This window comes from Pelodiscus sinensis, chromosome 3, assembly GCF_052426305.1.
Source record: "Pelodiscus sinensis isolate ZL-2025 chromosome 3, ASM5242630v1, whole genome shotgun sequence".
In the NCBI taxonomy this organism is placed as follows: domain Eukaryota; kingdom Metazoa; phylum Chordata; order Testudines; family Trionychidae; genus Pelodiscus; species Pelodiscus sinensis.
The window spans coordinates 3,259,836-3,279,723 of NC_143054.1; the positions used below are offsets into that span (position 1 = coordinate 3,259,836).

At 56.9% G+C, this 19,888-nt stretch overlaps 1 protein-coding gene across 1 annotated transcript in view; it reads left to right on the forward strand.

The window, feature by feature from the left end:
• The window catches only part of SCARA5 (scavenger receptor class A member 5), a 120,716-nt gene that overhangs the window by 17,302 nt on the left and 83,526 nt on the right, over nt 1-19,888 (forward strand). The window contains exon 3 of the mRNA XM_075925959.2: nt 4,634-4,762. Coding sequence (XP_075782074.2) covers nt 4,634-4,762 — 129 coding nt within the window. The remainder of the gene's footprint in view (nt 1-4,633; nt 4,763-19,888) is intronic.

Below are 19,888 nucleotides of genomic sequence, written 5' to 3' on the forward strand. Positions count from 1 at the left end.
GGACTCCCGTTCACACCCGGACCGGCTCTCCATGAACTCATCCGCCAGTCTCCCGGCCTCCTGGGGGTTCTCTGGTCTCCGGTCCTTGAGCCACAGCCTCAGTTTGGGTGGGCACACTTCATAGAACTGCTCCATCATGACCAGCTTGAGCAGCTCCTCTGCGGTCTGGGCTCCGACTCCAGACACCCACTTGCGGCAGTATTGCGCCAGGCGGGAGACCAGATCCACATAGGTCTCCCGTGGCCCTTTCTGTACCCCCCGGAACTTCTTCCTGTACATCTCGGGGGTCAGCCCGAACTTGTGCAGCAGGGCCTCCTTGACTCGGTTGTAATCCCCTGGCTGTAGGTCCTCCAGCTGACTGAGCACTCCGGCCGCCTCCTGGTTCAGTGCGGGGATGAGCTCCTGCAGCCAGTCAGCTGGGGGAACCCGTTGCAGTCCACAGGCCCTCTCAAAGGCACTGAGGAACCCGTCTATGTCGCCCATGTCCTTCAATTGGGCCACCACTAGCCTCTCCAAGTGTCTGGCAGTCCTGGGACCTTGGGGCCCATCCGCACTTGGCGCAGCCGGTGCCCCGCCGGTTCTCCGCTCTGCCATGGCCAGCTCATGCTGCCGCTGCCTCTCTCGATCTTGGCGATCCCTTTCTCGGTCCTGGCGGTCCCTCTCTCGGTCCTCTACTTCCAATTCCTTGATCCGCAGCTGGATCTCCAGCCGCCGTAGCTCTGCTTGGCTGGCCCCTGCCCTAGATGGGCTGCAGCTTGCAGGCCTCCTGGGGGAAGCTGTCTCATCGTTCCAGCACTCCTCCCCCTCTCTGAGCCTCACACACTCTCAGGGGGGGTCTGGCTGCTTCCCCTGGGGACAAGATCCTGGCCCTGTGGCTGGTCGTTCTCTTCTAGCTGAGCAATCAGCTGGGCCTTGGTTGCTTTCTGCACAGGCAAGCCCCTCTCTCTGCACAGCTCCACCAGCTCTGCCTTCAAGAGTCGGGCGTAGGCCATCTGCCCGCTGGGCCCCTCGGTGCAGACTCACCAGTCTAGTGCTGCAGCGCCCCACGATTCCCAGGAACCGCTTCGCTCTGTCTCCAGCACGCCTGGCTCCAGGGCTCTTGCTTCTACTGCGCCTTGTCGCTTGCCGCTGGAAGCTCCATCCACGGGGTGCAGTGCATCCCGCTCCTGACACCAGTGTGACGGCGCGTTGGGGTTCCCCGTCTCCTGCACCCCGAAATGGCACAAACAGACTGTACCAGCCAGTGGAATAGAGGGTGGTTTATTGCTCCTCCAGCACAGCGCAGCACAGATGTAATCTGGTTACCGGAACTGGGCTAGGATGCCTCAGGCCCCCTTGAGATGGGGGAGACTGGGCCCCTAAACTCCAGCCCCTTCCCCTAGGCTCTCCTCCATGCCCTCCGACAGCCAGCAACCAACTCACTAACTTCCAGCCCTGCCCCCCAGCCAGGGCAGCATCCACCTTCCTTTGTTCCTCTCCATGGGGGGTGTCTGGCCCCTGGCTCAACAAGTTTGGCATTACCTCTGCCTAGCGAGGTTTTCCCTGCTGGGTCTTGCTCCAGACAGCAGGGGTCACCACAGCCCAGCCAGGTACCCCCACTACGTCACACCTGGCCAGGCCAGAAGCTGGAGCCCAGCTTGGCTAAGGGCATCCAAAAAACTTGGGGAGCAGTGGGGAGCTGCAGACCCTGCACCTGCCCCGGACTGAGGGGACACCTGGCCCATGTCCCTGGCCCCTGAGTCCCCCACCCCTGGCAAATGGAGGGTTTGAGCTCCCCACAACTGCCTGAACAGCTCTTCCCCAAGGCCCTGCCCCCAGGCCAGGCTGGGTGCCATAAGAGCCATGCTGGGTAAGAGCGGGGATCCTCGAGGACACGGGCTGGGGGCTGCTCCGGGGCCCCTCCACCCTATGCAGATGGCAAGACTCAGGCTCCCCACCCGCTCCATCTTCTGGCATAGCTGGGGGCGGGGCCTCAGGAGAAGGGGAGGAGCCACCGAGTGGGCGGGGCCCCTCCCACTTTTAGGAAGAATCCGTCGCCCCTGATTGGAGCAGAGCTGTTTAGTCTCAAATTTCGGAGAGAGAGTGGCCCCACTGGGCGGGGGTGGAGGGCGGGGCTGAGTTGGCCCCACCTTTAACGAAAGTGAAAGTGAGCTCCCCTATAAACCCGCCCCCAATGACTTTTCCATCCGCGACCACGGCCTGGCCCGGCTGCCTGCAGAGTTCAGTGTGAGTCTCCAGTCCAGGCGAGCCCCCTGGAGCCAGGCGAGTCCCACCGGCTTACAGGCTTCATCAAAGAACCACAGAGCTGGAAGAGACCCCAGAAGGTCAAGTCCAGCCCCCTGCCCAAGGCAGGACCAATCCCAACTAGATCAACCCGGCCAGGGCTTTGTCCAGCCGAGACTTAAACACCTCTAGGGATGGAGACTCCACTACTTCCCTAGGGAACCCAGCCCAGGGCTTCCCCACCCTCCTAGTGAAATAGTTTTTCCTAATATCCAGCCTGGACCTCTCCCACCGCAACGTGAGCCCATCGCTCCTCGTTCTGCCGTCATCTGAAATGATGGTGCTGGATCCTCAGAGGGTACAAATCACAGACCTACACAGATCAGCTGAGAGCTTGTTGGCTGCCTCCCTCCTTCCCTTGCTCTTTACTCTGAGGAGCAGTTGAAGGGAAATAAATCTCTCGCCGGCTTCAGAGTCACTTTGATCCCTGGGATCCTGGGACCCCGGGACCGTCCCAGCCAGAGGAGCAGAGGGTCGGATCGGAGCCGCGATTCAGCCTAACTCCTTGGCTTGCTCGATTAGGTGAACATTTGCCGTTGGGGAGAACCTCCGGCCGCTGCCGGGAGCCCAGGAAAGCAGATGTGCTGGTGGCTGTGATTTGGACGGGGGCGGGGAAAGACTGTGTGTGGCAGGGGGTCTGATTGCTTGCTCAGTGGGGCCGCCTGCCAGCATGGGGGGGAGCCCTGAGTCGGACACATGCCAAGACAATGATGGTTGAGTTGGGCTGGTCCTGCTTCAGGCAGGGGCTGGACTCGGTGTCTCCTGAGGTCTCACCCAGCCCAGGGATTCGATGACTCCAAGGCCAGAAAACACCGCTCGGCTCGGCCCAGCTCACCCCCCTCGCCCACAGAACTGCTCCGTCAGGGCTAAATCCTGACCCTCTCCCCCAGCCGCCCCCCTGGCCTGGCCCGTGCTAGTCCCAGGCACAGGCGGGACCCGGCTGCTGTGTCAACGCCGGGCACTGCAGCGACCCGACGCCGGCAGGAGGTGGCCCCGGCCAAGGAGGGGCTGGGGAGGGGCTGTCCCAGCGCCTCCCCGGGCTGCAGTAACCGCACTTTGGGGGCCTGACCCCCTTCTGAGTGGACTTTCCAGGTGAAAACCAGACACCTGCTCTCCCCAGGCACAAGCCCTGCCCGCTAGCGCAGCAGCCGGCGGGATTGGGGGGCACCCCGGCACGTCTGCCGAATCCGGCCACAGCCCGACGGGGGAGGGGTAGCACTGGGTAGGACTGGCCTGCGTAATGGGCCCTCCCGCTGCGTGTCCCTGGCGTGAGGCTGCTCGGGGCGTTTGCAAGGGGCTAGCGAATGGCTGGGGTGGCTTGCGGGGAGGCCTCGGGAGCTCCGGATGAGAGTTTGGAGAGCAGGGCTGCAGTCCCCTTTGCACCACTGGGGTGGCATTGGGCAAGTCGTGTCACCGTCCTGTGCCTCAGTTTCCCCCTCTGTACAATGCGGTGGCAGGCGCCCGTGCACAGAGCTTTCAGACCTACGAGCGCCGGCGCTAGGTCAGAGCCGGGTGTTGTCATGGTGACCACAGTGATGGGGGAATTCTTGACCCGGGGATAGGTCCAGTCCCTGCTACACTGAAGGACGGAAGGTGCGACGTAATGAGACGATCCCCCCCCCCCCATTTGTGGTGCCTTGTGGCTCTGTGGGGCGTACGCTCTCTGGGGAAGGGCTTGTCTTTTTGTCCCGTTCGTACAGCGCCTAGCGCAACAGGCCCTGGCCCGTGCTCCTAGACACTATGGCGAGGGTGCAAGATAACGGGCCGGGCCCACCAAGCCATTTGGTCCAGCCCCCGGCCCACGCTGCCCTCCTCCGCCTCCGGCCAATCGGGAGTCAAAACGGTGGGCGGTTCCCTCCAGGCATTGCCCTAACAGGGCGGGAGACTTCACGTGTCCCCCGGCCCCAGGTCCCGATGTGGGGAGCGGCCACATCAGTGGGGATTTTTTTTTCTTACTTGTGTGCGGCCCCCGACTGCTTTGTCTGTGGGTCAGCGGCCCCCCGGCCCCTGGCAGACAGAGACGAGCCACCTGGGGGAGAGCAGCGCAACGGGAAAGCGGCCGCAGCCGTACAACGGTGCAAAGTCCGTCTATCAGGTGCCTAGTCGCACTGGGGGCTTGGCCGGGTTGAAAGCCCGAGGGGGGGTCCAGGGCCTAGCAACATCCCCCAGGGTCCTAAGCGTGGGACTCAGGCCGCACCCCTGCCACAGTCTCTGCTCCACCTCCACCCCACCCCGCTCCGAGTAGGGTTGCCAGGAGTCCGGTTTTCGCCCAGACTGTCCGTTATTCGGGGCCGGGTGAGCAGAGAGGCGGAGGATTCTGTCCCTCACAGGTCTTTGTATCCCCCCCCAGGTCCAGGCGGAAGGAGAAGGGCGCTGGGGCGCTGTGGGCGGCTGGGCTCCATCGCGGCGCTGAGGTACGCGGTGGTCGGACTCTACTTGCTGGTGTTCCTGATCCTCGTCGGCGTTTTCATCCTGGCAGGTAACCGCGCCGCTCGCCCGGCTCCCTCTCCGGGGAGGGGATGGGGATGCAGCTCCCGAAGCGGCTCATGGTTGGGTACCGTCTGCCTGAGCTCACAGCAGCATGAGGGAGGTTCTAAAAGCCAGTCTCCAGCTCAAACAGGGACTTTTCCAGGAGCAGGACCGGGACCAGGGTGGGATGGGAGGAGCACCGGGGTGCCTTCACACATACACAGAGGGAAGCTTCAGGGGGCAGCCGGGTTCGTCTGTAGCTGGAAAAACTTAAAAACCAACAAATAGCCCTGCAGCACCTTAAAGACTAACAAGACATGTAGCTGGTCTCATGAGCTTTCGCGGGCACAGCCCACTGCTTCAGATGACTAGAGTATTAGAAGTCCAGATCCAAGAATAAATAAGGGAAGGTGGGCAGGGAGTGGGGGGAAAAGAGAAAAAAATAGTGAATTGGATTGTTCATGTTACAAGAGGCCAATAAGAACAATTTGCGCCTCTATAAGTACCTATTGCTTGGTTGGTTGGTTAAGTCATTAGTACGTGGAAGGTCCTGTGGGAACCAGTTGATATCTCTATTTATTCCTCCCTGATAAGAATCAAACTTGTAAATCAAGTTGGCTACGTCTACACTGGCCCCTTTTCCGGAAGGGGCATGTAAATTTCATGAGTCGTAGTAGGGAAATGCGCGGGGGATTTAAATATCCCCCGCGGCATTTAAATAAAATAAAAATGTCCGACGCTTTTTTCCGGCTTTTAAAAAAGCCGGAAAAGAGCGTCTACACTGGCCCCGATCCTCCGGAAAAAGTGCCCTTTTCCAGAGGATCTTATTCCTACTTTGAAATTTACATGCCCCTTCCGGAAAAGGGGCCAGTGTAGACGTAGCCGTTAAGTTCAAACCTCCGAAACTGGGAAAACTTAAACCAACGGGAAGCGACTGTCTAGGAAGGAGTCCTGCAGAAAGGGATCGAGGGTCAGAGTGGACCCCAAGCTAAATATGAGCCAACAGTGTGATCCTTGCAAAAAAAAAAAAAAAAAAAACCACGTGATTCTGGAAGGCAGTAACAGGAGTGTTGTGAGCAAGACACGAAGGGTAAGTCTACACTGCGGTCCTATTTTGCAATACTTCCAGTATCCTGAAATAGATATTCCGCGTCTTCTGATAAGCCCTTTGTTTCATCCCTGTAAGCCTCATTCCACAAGGAGTAAAGGACGTTTTCGAAGAGCGGGTTATTTCGAAATTTGGTGCTTTGTAGACGGCACCAAATTACAAAATAAGCTATTTCACAATTAACTTGAAATAATTTTGAAGCTTATTCCAAGCTTAGGGTGTAGTGTAGACGCACCCGAGAAGTCATTCTTCCACTCTACTTTGCACTGATCGGGCCTCAGTTGGAGTATTATGTGGAGTTCTGGGCACCACATTTCAGAAAAGATGTGGAGAAATTGGAGAGGGTCCAGAGAAGAGCAACAAACATGATGAAAGGTCTAGAGAACATGAGCAATGAGGCAAGGCTGAAAGAATTGGGTTGTTTAGTTTGGAAAAGAGAAGACCGAGAGGGGACATGAGAGCGCTTTATTATTTAAGATCCAAGCATTTTAAAGGGTGCCACAAGGAGGAGGGAGACAAATTGTTCTCCTTGGCCTCTGAGGACAGGACAAGAAGCAATGGGCTTAAACTGCAGCAAGGGAGGTTTAGATTGAACCTTAGAAAAAACTTCCTGCTGTCAGGGTGGTTAAACACTGGAATAAGTTGCCTGGGGCGGTTGTGGAACCTCCATCCCTGGAGATATTGAAGAGCAGTTTGGACAAACACCTGCCAGGGATGTCTAGAGCAGTGTTTCTCAACCTTTTTTTTTATAAAGTACCCCGTTTAAAAAAAATGTACCCCCAGTACCTACAGTTTTCAGATACAAAACAATTTTTTCTACCATTGCAACACATTTGTTTAAACAACTTAATCGTAGCCAGGCGGGTGATGAAATTTTTGGGTGTCAAAATTACAAAAATAATAAAGCGCTGTAAAACTTAAAACAAACATTCCGTTTTCTCCAAATTTCAGTTGTGTTGACGCACCCCCCAGACTTCTCTCCAGTACCCCTAAGGGACTCGTACCACTGGATGAGACACACTGCTCTAGCCGGTGCTTGGTCCTGACGTGAGGGCAGGGGGCTGGATTCGATGACCGCGCGAGGGTCCTTCCAGTGCTAGTGAGCTATGAGTCTGTGATTGGGAATCTCACACACACCAAGTCCCGGGTCCCTCTGACACCAGTACCCAGCGGGGGCTGCCCTCCGTGTGTCTCTCTCCCGCTGCATCGTCACACGGGGCAGCCCTCGGCCCCCACACCTGGGCCCTGCCTTTCGCGACCACACCTGGGCCTGGTCGGGCGACGGGCTGCTGACAACTAGGGGCGATTGCTGACCCTACCCCTGGCTGGCTGCCTCCTCTTGGGCTCATCACTTTGAAAAAAAAAAGAGGTCGCCATTTGCCTCAGTTTCCCCATCTTCCTCTGCAGGGGATACCGATAATCTCTCCCTCCCACAGCCCTTGAGAGCCTGGGTCAGTTACTGCTCGTTGTGACGTAGCGGGGGGCTGTCTGCTCTGTGACCCGGGTCTCCCTGCGCTGGGATGGGAGATTCTCACTGACTCTCCCAAATGTGGATTAACCCAGACACCCCGGCTCAGCCTCCCAGGGAGGGAGACAAAGGGAGGAGGGCGAGACCAGCACCTGGCTGGGGGGCAGGGCTGGAAGAGAGTTTGGGAGTTGTGTGTCTGGGATCATAGAGGAAACAGCCTAAGCAAGGGGCTGGGATTTAGGGGCCCAGGCTCCCCCATCTCAAGGGGGCTGAGGCATCCTAGGCCTGCCCTGGAACCAGATTACATCTGTGCTGTGCTGTATCCTGGAGAAGCCATACACCCCCCCTATTCTACCGGCTGGGGGAGTCTGTTGGTGCCATTATGGGGTGCAGGAGGTGGGGACCCTGACGCCACCACACTCGTCAAGTGCTTTGGGATCGTCTGGCGCTGGAGCCAGGCAGGACACGTGGGTGGGCCACATCCTTACTGAGGGCTGGAGCCCCCAAAACCTGCAGGGAGCTGGACTCCCTCCGCGCCGGCTGACTTCAAAGGCGGCTTCACCAGCTAGAGGCTGCCTCCCTCCTCGGCGTCTCTGTGGCCACGTTCCTGACCTCCCAGCCATGCTGGACTTTCCCCTCCAGGAGCACCTCAGCGGTTTCCCTCCGAAAGCCCTTAATCTCCCCCGCCTCGTGTCTCCCGGGGCCTGCGGTCCCTCCAGGGCTTGGCAGCGTGGCCGTAACCGTACACAGTGTCCACCCAGGCCCAGCGTGAGTCATGCTTGGCTTGGGTGGGCCGTGTCGCCTCAGGCCGGGGCATGCCAAGGGGGGGTTAATGAGCAGCCTTGACCTGTCCCGGTCCCCCGAGCCAAATTCTCAGGCAGCCCTTGGAGGTCTGAGCCTTTGATTTCACGCTGACCCTTGGAAGACAGGCCTCGTTTGGAGGGGCCTCCTGCCAAGAGCCGCGGGGCCTCCCAACCCCGGCGCCACGGAAATCGAGCTCCGACTCCGCCCGGCTCTGGAGAAGCGCCCGGGCTGGGCCTCGCTGTGGCGGGTTTGGACAGCGCCCCCGTAAGAAGCAGGACTGGTCACCGGCAGAGAGGTCTCGGGGTGCCTTTCAGCTGCCTCGCCTGCGACTCGGAGCCACAGGGCTACAGGGCACAAGCAAGGACCAAGTCTGCCCAGCGCTGGGCTCAGAAGCTCCAGAGAAAACCCAGGGGGGGTCAAACCGTAGGGGGCACTTTCCTTTGGCTTGTGTCAACCCCATTTGTCAGCCTGAGGCGTGAGCCACACCGCTAACCTGCCCACTACCTCAGGAGGAGTTCCGTCCGCCAGGCTGGTGGGCAGTAGGTTGTTACCCCTCTAGCAGCCTGGCACCTGTGCCAGCAGGTATCACGAGCACATGCCTGCTCTCAGCTCTGCCAAGGGGCATCATGCGGGGTCACTGCGAGGCCGTTGGCCTGGCCTGTGGCCACACACGTCTCGATGGATAGCAAGCGGGAAATGGCCTCCGTGGGGAAGGCAGCCCCTCACAGCTCTGCGGGGCTGGGCTGAGGCCTTGCTGCTAGGACTAGCTTGGGCCAGGGGGAAAGCAACTGGGAATCCCAGATCTCCTCAGCCCAAGTAGAATCCCCATTGGCCGGTCACAGTATAGGTTCACTGACACACACGTCTGCGTCAGTTTCATTCGGTCCAAAGAGGGTCCAGCTCACATACTTGGTACTTAAATGGAAGCAGAGATAGAGCATGCGTCCTTCAGTAGTTTCTGAACAAATCCAACCCATATCTTCCTTCCGTCCTCTGTTCACAGCCTCCCCCGACCAGAGCATGACTTAAGAGACCGTTTGGGTGGCGACCCAGGGTTCCCTGTAAGCTGGGTGCTTGTGCAGTGGCTCAGGAGAAATCCAAATGCCGCCCAGCTGGTTAGCAAAGCGCCCACAGCTAGGCTTTGTTTCTGCTGGTGGTGCACATTCGCACATGGCATGGTGTGTATAAAATTATTCCGCACATGGATGGGAACAAAATCCCTAGACTGGCGTGCAAGCACAGCTCTGCTTATAGCTCACCTCCCAAGTCCATGCTGCACCCTTCTGCCTTCCAAATAAGCTTTGTTTTCTCAGTGCTGACAAGTGGAGAGCAAGGCGGCCTGCGGGGGGGGGGGGGGGGGGTCTGCCTGCTGTCAAAGTCTGCACGGCATGCTGGGATGGAGAGGGGACTCGTGGAAGGCGGGGGGGCCGCATGCCAGTCATGTGCGTGGTTTTAATTCAGTCCCCGCTGGGAGGAGTTTCCAGTGAGCCGACAGCTCGTGTGAACGGAGGCGCATCCCCGAGTCCGGCCCCCACAACGCAAACACCCATGAGGCTGGGTGCCTAGGAAAACACTGACCCCTCTTCCACACTGGCGGGGAAGCAGCCTCGGCTGAGCCCCTTCCCTGGGATTGCTTTGGCCCTCGGGACTGGGCCAGAGCCCCCAAGGCCGCACGCTGCCTCTGTTGCAGTCTGAAGGAGCAGCTACCTGGGGTCAGACAGGTGCAGGAGCGGGCCAGCTAGCGCTGGCCTTCCCCCACCCCTCCTGCTACTGCTGCCCTTTGTCATGCCATGGGATGTGCAAGGCCCCCTTCTTCCAGGTGGCTTTAGCCCCAGTGTGGCCCCAATAGACAGGCAACCCCTGAAATCTGCCCTGCCACGCCCCCTGCCGAGTTAGAGTGGCACTGCATGGGCTTCCTGCCTCAGTTTCCCTTCTCAGAAAGCCACTGGCTCTGTTCAGGCGCCTTCAGGCCCAGATTTCCTCCTTGGGGTTGCTTAGTAGAAAAGCTCGTGCAAAAGGGCCCTGATTGAAAAGTGCCAATGAAACAAAAGATGTGCCGGGTTTCCTCCGAAGCCTGTGCCTTACGCTGGGTCCCCCGTTCCCTCACGGCTCTCTCAGTTTTCCATGTTGCGGGGGGACAAGGCTGCATTTAAGCCAGTCTCTACAGGGCTCTCAGTCCCCTTGGAGACAGAGAAACAGGGTTTCCTTTCCAAACCTTTGTGTTCCCGGAAAGGTTTCCTCTCTCCCTACGTAAAAGAATCAATGGACACAAATCACATATTAGGAATGGCAACATACAAAAACCTGTAGGGCCGTGGTCACCAACCAGTCGATTGCGATCTACCGGTCGATCTCAGGGGCTCTAAGAGTAGCTCTTGAGCCCTCTCTGAACTGCGCACCTGCACAGTACATTTACATTAGATTTCCTCATTTGTGGAGCAGCTACTCACCGAGCAACAACACAGGTGAGTAGCTGCGAGGAATGGTGGGAGCTGGGAGGCCGGGAGGGCTGAAACACCCCAGCCAGCTGACTGTGGCAGATACTGTTCAGTTACAGGTGTCACACTGAGACTTTGTTATTGGAAGAAAAATATCTAATGATCAAGACTTGATTTTAGATTTACAAAATAGCAGAAAACAAAATGTATAATTGTAAATGCTTCATTTGACATTTAAATAGCATGAATTAAAAACAGACCATTTATTTCATAACTATAAACACGTGATTTTAATTTTATATATTGCATCATTTAAAAATAAACTGTTTAGCAGAGTGTATAAGGACTGGCGATAGCAAGCGATGGACAGGAGAATAGAGAGGGCGGGGCTTCAAGGTAGGGGCAGGGCGGTAGATCTTCGCCTGTTCTGAGACTTAAAAAGTGATCTTGGGTGTAAAATGGTTGGAGACCACTGCTAGGGGAACACTTCAATCTCCCTGGACACACAATTGCAGATCTAAAGGTAGCCATCCTGCAGCAAAAAAACTTCAGGATCAGACTTCAAAGAGAAACTGCTGAGCTACAGTTCATCTTCAAGTTTGACACAATCAACTCAGGATTAAACAAAGACTGTGAATGGCTTGCTCACTACAAAAGCAGCTTCTGCTCTCTTGGAATTCACACCTCCAGATCAGCTGCTAGAAGTGGGCCTCATCCTCCCTGATTGGATCCACCTCGTCATCTTCAGACTGATTCTGGCCTGCATATTTATACCTGCCTCTGGAAATTTCCACTACATGCATCTGATGAAGTGGGTCTTCGCCCACGAAAGCTTATGCTCCAACACTTCAGTTAGTCTATAAGGTGCCACAGGACTCTTCGTCGCTCTCTCCCAATATCTCTCCGGTCCTTATATCTATAATCAGCCCTTTCAACTCTTAAAGAGCCGTGCCAGGTGGTAAGGTGGGCTGACCAGTAGGCAGCACTTCCCTGAAGGGGACGGATGACGCCACCATGCACGCTCACAATTCTGTCATGATCACTAGCACTTTTCTTTAAAGCCCCGGCTCCTGGCGTCAGATGATAATGTGAGATCCTTCGCTTTCACGTAGAGAAAACAAAATACAAAGGATGTTTCTATCCCTCATGGTGGCAGAGAAGAACTTGTAAATGTAACTCAGGCTACGTCTAGACTGCAGGCTTCTTTCGGAAGAAGCTTTCCCAGAAGAGATCTTCCCAAAAAAACTTCTTCCGAAAGAGCATGTCCACGCTGCCAAAGCACATCGAAAAAGCGATCTGCTTTTTGGACAGATAGCGTCCACACTGAATGGACGCTCTCTCGCATTTCAGCTGTGATTACCATGGGCGGAATGGCCACCAGGGCACCTGTGCTTTTTCCTCTTTCCTCTTCTTTCTAAAAAAATCCCTCTTCTCCGTCCACACATGCCTTTTCCCGAAAGAGCTCTTTTGCAAAAAGGCTTCTTCCTTGTAGAAAGAGGTTTACCAATGTCGGAAAAACCCTTCTGTCCTTTCGATTTTTTTTTTCAAAAGAACACGATTGCAGTGTGGACGTAAGTGAAGGTTTTTTTCATTTTTCCGAAAAAACTCTGCAGTTTAGACATACCCTCAGAAACTGGGAGACAGACGAAAAGGCTCCCAATTGATTTATTTGATAAGCTCTTGATTTTTAACTCAAGCTGTGGTTTTGGGGGAACTGAGGCCTGTGTTCTAAATATTTGGAATTGGCCGGACTGAATTTGTGTCCTACATTAATTAAAACACCTAATTAAGACCTTTCATCTGAGGCTCTCCAAGTGCTCTTCAGACAGATGAATTCATTCTCACAACCTGCCCAGAAGGCCAGTGAACTGGGGATCACGAGATTAAAACTCCCGTTTTTAAAGGTGGCTTCTAATTTTGGTGATTGCTGTTTACCAAAGACACTTATCCGCAGGAACTAGGCTTTCAAAATTGCAGAGTGCTCTCCCACACCCACTGCATTCACCAGGGGTGTGTCTAGACTACATGCCTCCTTCGACGGAGGCATGTAGATTAGCCAGATCGGAAGAGGGAAATGAAGCCGCGATTAAAATAATCGCGGCTTCATTTAAATTTAAATGGCTGCCCCGATCTGCCGATCAGCTGTTTGTCGGCAGATCGGGGGAGTCTGGACGCGATGCCCCGACAAAGAAGCCTTTCTTCATTGACACAGGTAAGCCTGGTTTCACGAGGCTTACCTGTGTCGATGAAGAAAGGCTTCTTTGTCGGGGCATCGCGTCCAGACTCCCCCGATCTGCCGACAAACAGCTGATCGGCAGATCGGGGCAGCCATTTAAATTTAAATGAAGCCGCGATTATTTTAATCGCGGCTTCATTTCCCTCTTCCGATCTGGCTAATCTACATGCCTCCGTCGAAGGAGGCATGTAGTCTAGACACACCCCAGGGGAGTGCTCCGTGTCACATACCGGCAAGGTATGTATTGTGCCCTGCTAGAGTGGCTGGTTTGCATAGCAGAGAAAAGCCAACTTTTGTTGACTACAAATGGAGGCTCTCCTTTAGCTCAAGTGGTAGAGACCTGTGCTTTGGCACAGAACGTCGTGAGTTCAAACATGGTGAAGGTGTTACTTAAGCAACTTTAAAAAGCTGCCTGCCTCCTTCTGTCTGAATTTGGGCCTTCAAAATTACAGGCTGTCTTTGAACACTTGGCCCCAGCCACGCAGCAAAACAAAATGCAGGAGTGTTGGCTTCCCAGAATAGGGCATGGTGCTGGCTCTGTGTGTAAAAGGTGAATTTTACCCCTAGTGAGCACAACAAAACAGCAGAAGCCTAAAGGAACTGACATCAGTTTGCTAAAGAAGCAAAAGGAGAGTGAGAGAGACAGAGCAAGCAGATGGAAGGGAAGAGAGAAATCATTAGATTTTTTTAATAAATATATATATACCCTGTCTCTGCCATGCTATATGGAATCAATCCATCTCCAGTAGGAGCTTTTACTGAATTAATGAAAACACCTACCAAAATGACAGGTGCAAACAAACAGGCTTCTGCACAGCTTGAGTTCCAGCCTTCTGTCCCGTGTTTACCAGGGACTGGACCTTGTCAGGAACAATGGGATATTCATGCCACCCCATCCTGGAAAGAATGAAAGAGGCTGCGTAAGGGTTCAGTTAGTGAGATAAGCCCCCCATGAGGGGTTATTATGGCCAAGCAATCCCTGGCTGGAAGATGGAGCTTAGCTGAGCCGGCAGAGGCTGGGCTAGGATAAAGCCAGGAAGCCGGCCCCAGAAATGGTTGCAGTGAGGACACCAGAAGCCATCCTGGGTGTGCTGGAGAGGGAAGGTGGAGACCTAGGGAAAGAACAGGGCCCAGCCTGGCGGTACGGTGCACTCAGACATGGGAAGGCTGAAGGAGGGTGAGTAGGAAGCAGCTCAGGGCAAGAGGAGCCAGATGGGGCCTAAGCAAACCCTGGCTGCACGCCGGAGAGTGGGTGAGCCTGGGTCCCCCTGGCCCCCGATGGGGTGGCATTGCCTGGACGAAGGGTCCAGTGAGACTCAGAGGGGGAAGCCCCATTGTGACCTGGCTGGAGGACTGAGTCCCACAGAGGTGGCGAGAGAGTGACCTCAAGGGGGGGTGTCAGGCCAGGAGGCAGCAGCCCCGGGGGAGGGAGCGCCCTGTGACAAGCCCCCAAGCGCGACTCAGGGAAAGGCCCTACTGGGGGTGGACGGGAGGGGCTGTGAGAGCGAGGCGACAGGAAGGAATTTTGCCCCACGCCGGGCCGGGCGGCGGGGGAGGTTGGCCTGTCTCTGGAGCCTGGGCCACTGGCTGCTTTGAGCAAGAGCCAGGGTGGATTCCCTGGAAGGTGAGGTGTTTAAATCAAGATTTGAGGGACTCGGTCACTCGGCCGGGGGTCGGGGGCCTGCCACGGGAGTGGGGGGGCGAGGCTCGTGGCTGGCGGTGCACAGGCCAGACCAGATGATCAAGATGGTCCCTTAAGAACCTAAAAGCAGCCAGACAGGGTCAGGCCAAAGGTGCATCCAGCCCCATATCCTGTCTGCCCACAGTGGCCAGTGCCAGGCGCCCCAGAGGGAGCGAACAGAACCGGGAATCCTCGTGTGATCTCTCCCCTGGCGCCCATTCCCAGCCTCTGCCAGACGGGGGCCAGGGACACCCTCCCAGGCGAATACGTGGGATGGCTCTGTCCTCCGTGAATTCATCTAGCTCTTCTTTGAACCCCGTTAGGCCACGTCTACACAGCAGAGTCATTTCGGGATATGAGCGGCGTTCAGAAATAGCTACCCCGTGTCTTTTGAAAGGTAGCAGACGTGCTATTTCGCCATCCCTGCAAACCTCTTTGTACGAGGAGCACGGGACGGCTCGAAATAGCACTTTATTCTGAAATTTGGCGCTGTGTAGACCGCGCCAAATGACAAAAGAATGGACTTGAAATGAGCTATGCAATTTGTGTAGTGCCAATTGCGTATCTTATTTTAGGTGCTGGGTAGACACACCCTTAAGGTCCTGGCCGTACAACATCCTCTGGCAAGGAGTTCCACAGGTTGGCTGTGCACTGCATGATGAAAAACGTCCTTTGGTGTGTTTGAAACCTGCTCCCTATTCATTTCATTGGGGGACCCCTAGTTCTTGTGTTATGGGGACAAGCAAATCACTTCCCCTTCTCCTGAAAGTTTCCGGGGGACTCTGGAGATAGCAAAGGAAAAATCCTGGGCCAAAGGAAACCCTTTGGCTGTAGAGAGGAAGCTGCAAAAATCCATCTGGGAGCCTCTCTTCTAGAGCAGGTAAGTAAATAGGGGAGGTTTGCAAGCATGAAAGGATGGCGTGTGGGGCTGGCAGGCTGGTCCCACCTGGTCCTACGCAGGTCGGCAAACACTAATCCTCTGGGGTCTGGTGGGTGTGGCCGTTTCTCTGGGAAAGGCATTCTCCTTCCGATGGGCCCACGGGCCCTTCCGCCCTCTTTGGCTGACATCAGCCTCTTGGCCAACGTGGAGGGTCAGAGCCCCTGCCTGGCCGGGACCCTGCTGCCGAGCTCACGGCCGCTAATACCAGAGCATTTACGATCTTGGCTGGGAGTCACACCCGCATACCAAGGGAAGCAGATGGCCCGGAGGGGGCCGAGGAGGAGGAGAGAGTGCCGTTGGCCGGGTGCTCGCATCCTGCCCAGCTTGCTGGGGATCGACGCGGGGGGGGGACATGGTGCCTCCGGGGAGCAGGTGCCCAGCTTGCCAAAAGCAGCCTCGCAGTGAAAACGGTCCTAGACGGTCTCTCTGGGCACGGTCTCAGCGGAGACCTGACTAGACGCTGGAGCCGGCCCCGGGCTCAGATCCCAGCAGGGACGGAGTCTTCACGCGGAGACGAGATCCTCCAAGAAAACATCCTGTCCCTGGGTCTTCTGGGTCACCCCGGTAACCCTCTCCCCAGGCCTTCCGTCCCATTCCCTGCCCGGCGCAACCTTCCAGTTCCGGTGGCAACGCGCCAGCCCCTCTTGTTTGTCCTCCCGCAGCTGTGTCCGCTCGCTGCGTCTCCCGGCCTTCCAGGAAAGCAACGGGCCCTTCCTTCGCGAAGGGCTTGGCGTGTTTCGCTGGGGCTTTTCATCCGCGGCGCTTTCAAGCGTGGCGATCGCTCTCCCGCCGACCCGTTCCCCGAGCCGGCCGAGAGCGGCCTTTTCGAATTACAGCACCGAGAAAAACCCGCTTGATTGCCTCCTGCCGCTGCAAAGGCCAGGCACCTGCCCCGGGCGCGGACTCGGCTGCCATCTCTTTGTGCCTGCACCAGAACTGGGAGGACCTCAAAGTCACTGAATCCAGCCCCATGATTTCACGGCAGGACCAAGCACCGTCTAGACCATCCCTGACAGGTGTCTGTCCAGCCTGCTCTGAAATATCCCCAGGGATGGAGATTCCACAACCCCCCGGGCAATTTATTCCAGTGTTTCATCACCCTGACAGGCAGGAAGTTTTTCCTAAAGTCCAACCTCAACCTCCCTTGCTGCAGTTTAAGCCCATTGCTCCTTGTCCTATCCTCAGCACCCAAGGAGAACCATTTTTCTCCCTCCTCCTTGTGACACCCTTTTAGATACTTGAAAGCTGCTCTCATGTCCCCTCTCAGAATTCTCCTTTCCAAACTAAACAAGCCCAGTTCCTTCAGCCTCCCCTCAGAGCTCCTGTTCTCTAGACCTTTTGTGGCTCTTCTCTGGGCCTTCTCCCATTTCTCCCCATCTGTCCTGCAATGCGGTGCCCAGAACTGGACACAAGACTCCAGCCGAGGTCTCATCCGCGCAGTTTCCATTATCTGAATGGCGAGGGGCAGGCTCTTGCTCCAGTTCAGTTGACTCATCGGACACTCGATGGGATTTCCTGAGCTCTTGCCGGGCTCTTGCTACAGCTGAAAAGCGGAAGCCCAGCGGGGCGCTGGCCCGCACTCCCTGCAGCGTCTGAGTCTGTGAAATGTACAAGGGCCCCAAGGGGTTTTTGTACATTTCAAAAGGAAACCCCGCAGGGAGCGTGGCCCCTTCCTCTCCCCACAAGTCAGATCTGAGGCTTCTCCCCACACACAGCTGGTGCATCAACCTTGTGGAGGGAGTGGGGTAGAGCTGGAGCACCAGTGTGGGGCAGGGGTGAGGAGGGAAGCCCCAAGCCCCAGGCCCACCTGCAAGCCAGTTGTGGCGCATTAGTGACCCACGGATCACACTTTGCAAATCGCTGGTCTAGGGAGCCAGAGGGCTCTGGCCCGCTCTTCCCTGGGCGGACGTTTCTCACTCAGCGAGACACCCACTCCGAAAAGCGGGGGTGTGGCCTTGCCAAGCAACCGAGGCTCCGTCTGTAGCTGCTTGTGGGGCTCTCGGCTCGGCTGTTTCATTGTAGGTGAAAATCCACCTCGTAAATAACAGCAGCCGGAATTACGCAAACCCACGCTGGCTCCTGGTGTTTTCAGGCACACGCTGCCGATTCCCCGTGGGGGAGGGCCCCGTTCTGGACCCGGCACGAGCCCGGCCCTTGTGACTCTCCAGACGCGCCGGGTAATGGGACAGGCGCATGAGCAAACGGCTAAAAATATCCCGGCTCCATTCGGAGCTTTGCAAAACAGGATGCAAGAGGCGGGCGAGTTAGGCTGCTTTTACATTTGGCCGGCTTTTACTCTCCTGTTTTGCAGGCCTCTCGAGGCTAGTTCCTTTCTGGGCACGCCATAGCCCATCTGTGTGGGTCTGCGGAGAGGCGAGCGAGGGACTCGTAAAACGGCAGAGAAGAAGAGTGAGTCAGATCGGCACGGCAGGGTCCAGAGACTTAGGGCTCGGGGGGAGTCATTGTCCGCGCCGACCTCCTGAGCCCGCTCGCTGGTTCCTGCGGCTAGCCCCGCTCGTGGGGGAGTCTGTTAGGGTGACGTCTGCCTCGGTGGAACGACTCTAAGCACGGGGGAATCCGGCACAGCCGTGGGCGGCCGCTCGTGCGGGGACAAATCGACGTTTTTCCTGCTTGATTCGTTCCCAGCTCCGGCCAGGGGGTCTTGTTCTGCCTTTGTCTGCCAGACTAACAAGGCCTCTAGAATTGGAAATCCCATCCCCCCCGGGTCTGACCCCACGGAGGGTCTTGTTAAGAGACGGAGCTGAACATCTGGACTCCGCGTTCCACCCCAAACTACCACGGACCTACCATGCGACGTGCAGCCTTGTTCTCTTGGGCACCTCTGGCCCACGGCTCCCCCCCCCCATGCTCCAGCCTATCTCAAAGGGTTTGGGGAAGGGTTTGCCTGCTTTCCGCCTACCAGAATACCATCCCCCGAGGGAATTCCCCCGCACTGCCCAGAGCAACTCCCTCTCCACATTCAGCGGGGATAGGGCCTGAGACTGTCAGCGCTGAAATCACAGACCTCAGCCACGTCTTTGGAAGGAGTAACTCCATTAGCTGGCAGCAGTAGAAGGCTCTTCTCTTCTTGATGGGCCAACTACCACAGGGGGCACCCGTTGGAACCCGTGGCCTGCGCGTGGCAAAGGCTGTCCCCAAAGAGCAATGAGGTCCGTGGCGGAAGGTGGCCTGCGAGAACCGATGGGGAGCAGCGTTCGCTGGCCGGCAGCTGACAGACGGCGCATCTCCAAGTGGCCGGGGTATCTTTGGAGGCGAACGCCGCCTTCAGGGAAGTTCACCCGGCCTCCTCTCGTGGCCTTGGAACCTCGGTCCTTTTGATGCAGCCCGTTAGCGCGGCTTCCTTGAGAGGGGGGCCAGCGTCTCCGGGTGCAGAATCCCACGCAGGGTTAATCACGATTATAGCTCCAAGCCCCACCACCGTTTTCCTAAAACACCTAGAACGTGTAGCGAGAGGACACTCGCCCACCCCTGAGATGTGAACCTGCGAGTGGCCAGGCGGGGTCAGACCAAAGGGCCACCCGCCCGGGTCCTGTCTGCCCACAGCGGCCAGTGCCAGGCGCCCCAGAGGGAGGGAACAGCACCGGGAACCATCCCTACCTGGCCTGGCTAATAAGCATTGATGGACCTACCCTCTGTGAATTTACCAGGACAACGCGGTGTGCTAAACTCACAGCGCTAAGCACCATGCAGGGCAGCGTGTGACCAGTGCCTAGACCAGAGCTCTGTGCACACCCGGAGAAGCAGGCCCTGCTAAGAGAGTTTTCAGTCTCCATAGCCAGACCAGAAGGAGACGGGCCGGGCCCAAGAACACACAGAGGGGACCACCCCACCTCTGAGCAGCACATGACTGACGTGTGCGTAAACTCCCCCCGGACCATCCGAGTTCCCCGGGGGCGAGGCGAAGTCTCCTCCAAGCAGCCAACCGGCTCGGACCTCGGCAGGACGAGTGAGATCAGCGGCGAAGGATTCAGGGGGGTTCGGAGGTGCCAGCGCCTTGCAAAGAGAATAACGTCTCCTGCCGGCTTGCAGATGAACAACATTGCTTCCCGCCCCTCGTTGTGGGAGGGTGCCTCCTTCCAGGCACCCTGTCCGGGGGATCAATCCGATTCTCGCCTCTTGGTCCAAACGGACGTTCCTTTCGTCGCTGGAGCAGCCCGGCTGGGGGGCAGGGGGGGGGCTGGATACCCTCCAATCAGAGGTGCAGCCCTCCCAGAAAAGGAATCCCAGGGCAGGAGAGGCAGGGCTGCAAGTGGGAAGGTACCTGGCCCCCTTGTGTCCTGTCTCCCAGCCCGACTGGGCAGGCAGCGGCTTTCAGGGTAGCTCCTGCCCCTGGGGAGAGCTTCCCCGAGCTCTTGGCCGTCCCAGCCTGATCCCAGAGCAGGTGCACGGCTGTGGACGGGGGCTGTGAAATTGTTCGATGAGTGAATCGAAGTCGATGGG